The sequence below is a fragment of the Monopterus albus genome, unplaced genomic scaffold (assembly GCF_001952655.1).
Source record: "Monopterus albus unplaced genomic scaffold, M_albus_1.0 scaffold434.1, whole genome shotgun sequence".
Lineage (NCBI taxonomy): Eukaryota > Metazoa > Chordata > Actinopteri > Synbranchiformes > Synbranchidae > Monopterus > Monopterus albus.
The window spans coordinates 443,044-448,497 of record NW_018128314.1 but is presented as its reverse complement, the minus strand read 5'-3'; the positions used below and the strand labels follow the sequence as shown (position 1 = coordinate 448,497).

At 43.3% G+C, this 5,454-nt stretch overlaps 1 protein-coding gene across 1 annotated transcript in view; it reads left to right on the top strand.

Annotated features, from left to right (window-relative positions):
* Positions 1-1,223: 1,223 nt before the first annotated feature.
* Positions 1,224-5,454, top strand: part of gas7b (growth arrest-specific 7b) — a 54,707-nt gene continuing 50,476 nt past the window's right edge. Inside the window, exon 1 of the mRNA XM_020587018.1 lies at positions 1,224-1,707. Within this exon, the coding sequence (XP_020442674.1) occupies positions 1,528-1,707 (180 nt within the window). The 5' untranslated portion in view covers positions 1,224-1,527. The remainder of the gene's footprint in view (positions 1,708-5,454) is intronic.

The window sequence follows — 5,454 nt, the reverse complement described above, 5'->3', positions numbered from 1 at the left end:
GGTACATCGACCGCATTGCTGCAGAAGCTGCACCGATCCGCCTGTCAATCTCCCGTTCCATCCTTCCCTCACTCGTGCACAAGACCCCAAGATACTTGAACTCCTCCACTTGAGGCAGGAACTCTCCACCAACCTGAAGGGAACAAGCCACCCTTTTCCGGCTGAGAACCATGGCCTCGGATTTGGAGGTGCTGATTCTCATCCCAGCCGCTTCACACTCGGCTGCAAACCGCCCCAGTGCATGCTGGAGGTCCTGGTTTGATGGGGCCAACAGGACAACGTCATCTGCAAAAAGCAGAGACGAAATCCTGTGGTCCCCAAACCGGACTCCCTCCGGCCCCTGGCTGCGCCTAGAAATTCTGTCCATAAAAATAATGAGCAAAATTGTGCATTTAAAATGAGTCTAAAGTCAAGTAATCAAGCGTCTTTAGTTCATTAAAGTGCCTTCAAAGACTTTAAAGGCACCACTAGCTACGTGTCTACTTTACTCATATTTGGTTTTTGTGATTGTCTTTTACTTGACTAACTAAACTGTATTTATTTTACTGCAGCTACCCTACTTCCACGTATGCAGTAACAATTACCAAGAACCCCCCCCCACAATAACAGAACATTAAAACAACGCTTGAGAAACTGTAGCAACACGTAGTAAAGTTTGGCCATTACAGCGAACCAAATCCTCAGTTAAACGGGGTGTATGAACAAGTATAAAGCTGGAGGGGAGTTGCAGACTGACGATCGCACCACTGACAAGTTCTCTTCGGGGTAAACTAAAATTTCCGGCGCAATATTTCAAACTAAATCTTAGCGACCTTGCATAAAACCAAAAAAGTAAAGTAAAATAAAACACATGTATTGAAACATATTCATTCTCTTTAAAACCAGCAGTGATTACACTTACATATTGTTTTGAATGGTAGCTGTAAGTTTTAATAACATAAAAGCATACTAAGGTAAGTAGGCAGCCCAGCACACATACATAAAGGCGATTTCAAAGGGCTTTACATACAGTTAAACTAGGAAAGAAATTATGTGCAAGGCTATTAGCGCCATCTACTGGTACTGTGACTCATCCTAGTAATTCTGATAGTAGAACAATAATAGAATATAATAATAATGTGAGGCTTTTAATTACATCCCACAGTTGTGCTTGGTAAACAGTTTGCTCTGGAGATGGGTAAAAAATGTGATGCGTTCTGCTTTTATTTTGGACGCGCGTTCATATAACTTCCGGTCACTTCCTGCCGTGCTCCGTTTAGCTTCACGTTGGTCGAAAGTAGCCCCAGACAGTGCGTGCAGGCGGGCAGGCACATTGGAGGAACCGAGAGGAGAGGGTATCCTGGCAGCAGCAGCAGGAGGAGGAGGAGAACCTGTTCGCCAACTTCACACAGCTTTCACTGCGCTGCTTTACGAGCACGAGCTCCACACTCCGACACAAATTCTCACTTGATTCAAAAAGTTAACGTTTTTCTACCGAGAAGGTGAGGATCATCATCAGTGCCTGAGTGTGAGAAGTTAACGCTAACGATGTCTGGATCCTACAGCAAAAGTTTGTACCCGTTCAGCGGGGAGCAGCACCAGCAGGGACTGAGCTTCGAGGCCGGTGAGATTATTAAGGTGGTGCAGGCTCTGCCCGGAGGCTGGTGGGAGGGAGAGAAGGATGGTGCCAGAGGATGGTTCCCCTCAAGCTACGTCCAGGTCCTGGAGGTAAGGTTCTATAGAGGTGGTATTATTAGGTTATTTCTTATCACTTATTGAAACTTTACACACACAAAAAAATCCAATTTTTTTTATTGGATCTTAAGGGAGTTTTGAATTGTTTCTGTCCTGGATTTCTTGTGGAAAAACAAATTAGATCAAATATGTATTTCAGTCCTCTCTCTGTCATACACACACACACACACACACACACACACACACACTCACAGACGCACATAGAATGTTGATGCCAGACATACACATGCGCTGGCAGATGAAGACATCACTGAGTGATGCACTAACAGTTTTCCCCTGCTGTCCTTATCAGCTGAACTGTAACCTTCACAGCAGCCAGCTCCCTGCCTGGCTCAGGCGATGCACACTTCCTCATTCCACACACATTCCTGTGAAAAACTCAAGTCTCCTCTCTGAGCACGTGAATGCACAGGACCTCTTTCTCTCTCCCCATGGTCCCCCCCCCCCCCCTCCTCAGTTTAGAAACCCTGCTCCTGCTGCAACCCAAAAAACATCTCCCAGTTTTTTTATTTATATCTTTTGCCTCAGCAAATTTGGCTTTGTGATTATATTGGAGAAAATTGAGTTTGTGGTGCAGTCAGTGACACCACCCAGTACTCTGACAGTTTGTTATGATCAGCTTGTATCCAAGAGTGCCATGAGTGAGCCCAGCATTCTCAGCTATGCCCCCAGTTCTGACATTTTTATCACTTTTCCATTCTGAATGTGTGAAGATAGACTGTGTACAGTGACATGATTTGCGTGCCAGTGACGCCAGAGCAGTCATTATTTTAGAAACAATCGCCAGTACCTGGAACATGAAGACATGAACTTGCATCAGCAGACAGTTCAAACACCACATCCCTTATCTGGAATGGAGCTGCTAGGAGAGGCAGCAGGGGTGGTGCCAGGAGCAGAGAAACTGTGCCTTAGGGGCAGGACCTGCAGTTTCATCAACTCACTGATTTTTAAGCAAAAATGCCAAACGCAAAAGACATTTTTAGATGTCAAATGTGATGATTTGCTGCTCTTCTCTGATTTATTAACCAGGATTACCATTAGGTTTTGAGCTGTCAGTGGACCTTCAGACTGAAACCAGGGCTGAAAACAGTGCATGGGTGGGGGGATGCTTTAGGTACTGGTGAAACAGGTCCAGTTTCAGTTGCATATCTATGAATTTGAAGGCGTATCAGATGCAGACACACATTACAAACCATTGTGCTGTAACAAAACGACTCCTGAAAGTTATCAAGTCATCACGGTAGCAACTATTTTATCTTTATCCCATGGTAAATAGTAGAAATACAGACCTCGTCTTACAAAGGAATCTACCAGGAATGCATGCTTGCAAGTATTTGAGTGGCTGGTGCAGTGCCTGGCTGGGTAATGTGGTGTTGTGGCACCTTGCTGCACTAATGGACTGGCTCTAGTCGAATTAGGAGAGTGTGGTCAGAAATTGGTCTCAACCTTAGTCAGACAAAACAAGCAATATGAAGTTGAGCTAGACTGATAGGTCGACCCACATCAGCTTTTTGCAGGTTAAACGGCATCAGCATCTATGTTGGCTGATAAATAACAGGAACGTCCAGGACAGAAGATACAGTATGTTTGAGGTACAAGCAGCATTCTGTTGTTTTTCTATCACAATCAGTTTTTTTTGGCCTATAGTTGGGCTGTTGTGTCTATGACAACTGAATATATTGGAGAAACCAATGTTTGATTTCTCCAATATATTCAGTTGTCCCTCAGCTGGGTGTGTTGACATTTTTTTTATATACAGTGTGTGAGTGTGTGTGTGTGGTGTGCCTTTGTATTACTTACATCATCAGGACTTAACACACTCACACTGTGGGGACCAGAAGCTAGTCCCCACAAGGAAATCACAGAATTTTAGGGTGACAACATGGTTTAGGGTTAGGTTAAGTATTAAGGGTCAGGGTTAGGTGTTAGACAAGTAGTGGTTATGATTAAGGTTAGGATAAGTCTACAGGAAATGAATGTAGGTCAATGTTAAGTCCCCACAAGGAATGAAAAGACACACACACAGACATATCTATAATACTGATGCAGAACTAGATGACAGTTTAGCCCTTAAGGTGGGCTAGCAACAACAGCATGCTAATCTGATGGAGAATCTGACTTCTCACACACAAATGAAGTCTGTTAGCCCACAGTGGCGAGGACTGTGTCTGTGGCCTGTAGGCTGTGGCGGATGTTCGGGGTGCTGTGGCTTCAGATGTCTCACCACTCACCCAGCCTTCCTGTCACATTGTCCTGTTCTCTGCTTTTGAGTGAAACCAAGTAAAAATACCCCATAAAGCTGAAAGAAGTGATACAACAGTGAAGTGGGGAAAAGGGCTGTGGTCACTCAAACAGTGGCAGCTGTGTCTCTACTGATATGTTAGTTTCACCTCATATTCTCTGCATCTATAACTGCTCTGAGGAACTCATGTTGGCTTGTTTCCATTCTTTGTACAGTATTATGTTAACTGGCCGCTAGCTAGAGCTTTATTTATCAAGCTACTTTATTAAAGAAGGATTACATTTACAGACAGATGCTGCCAAAATGCAAATAAAAATGCTGCTGTTTATATTTCTTCTTGTAAATGCTAGCTGCCAATACAGATCAGTATTGATATTATTATCCCTTCTCTGTTAATTATATTTGGCTTCACGATGAGTTTCGGTGTTACAGTAGTTAATCAGGAGAGGAGATACGTCACATACTTGAGGCTGAACCACACATAATGAGAGTGGAGGTTCTCCTCCTCCAGTCTTTCTTCATTGTGTCATCAGGAGGTTGATCAAAAGTTTTGCGTAGGCTGTAGGATGGCATTGTGTAATGACTGATGGTGAAACAAAAGCCACTTCTCTATTTCCTCATTCTGGTAATTTATTCAAAACTCATAGGGGAAATCAACTATCACTCCTTCAGGCCATTACACTGTTGTCCCACTTTCATAGAATCCTAAATGATCAGAAATTCAGGCTGATGTGCGTTAATCACTGAGACAAGTATTTGTATAGCTGGCAAAGTTGACAATGCAGCTTTCATCTGCCTCTGTTGTCATCTTCAGCATTGTAACTTTGTTCTACAAACGACTCCATTCTTCCAAGCATAATGAATCATTCACAACCTGTTGCTGCTTGGTGCATCACATGCTGGTTAGGCTGTTTCTTATTGAAGCCTTCATTCAAATGGACATTCAATGTGTAATTTGATCATGCAGTTTGAAAATACAGGGGCGGGGGTTTGGGTATTTTCCTAAAATCTGTAAGTAGCAGTCCTCTAGTAAAACCTAAAGCCAGTTTATTTCGTTGAACTGGTCATACACGCTGAGTTATAGTCCTTAACAGCTTGTCAGAGTGCAGTTACACACTCTTGTTGCTCTGGGGTCACACATTCCCATAACAAATCAGGACTCTTCTACAAGTGTTGAAATATTAACATGGGCAGTTAATGTGTAATGGAAGCCCTGCAGCTGGGTCTGCCAGGGGCCAAATTTTAATACTGAGCTCAACTATTATTATAGCATCATGTATTGTCTATTTAGTGTGAATTACTGTGTGTTATCATATCGATGTCTAGCCAGGGGAACTACTGTAAGCAATTTGCAAAGAGCTGTAAATTATGGAGAACCATTTTGTCACTGTAACGCTTCTCCTGGTAGAGTGTCAGCTGTGTTTATAATGAAACTGTAGAGCTGATAGCAATTTGAGGGTGTTTGGGGCAGGGTGGGG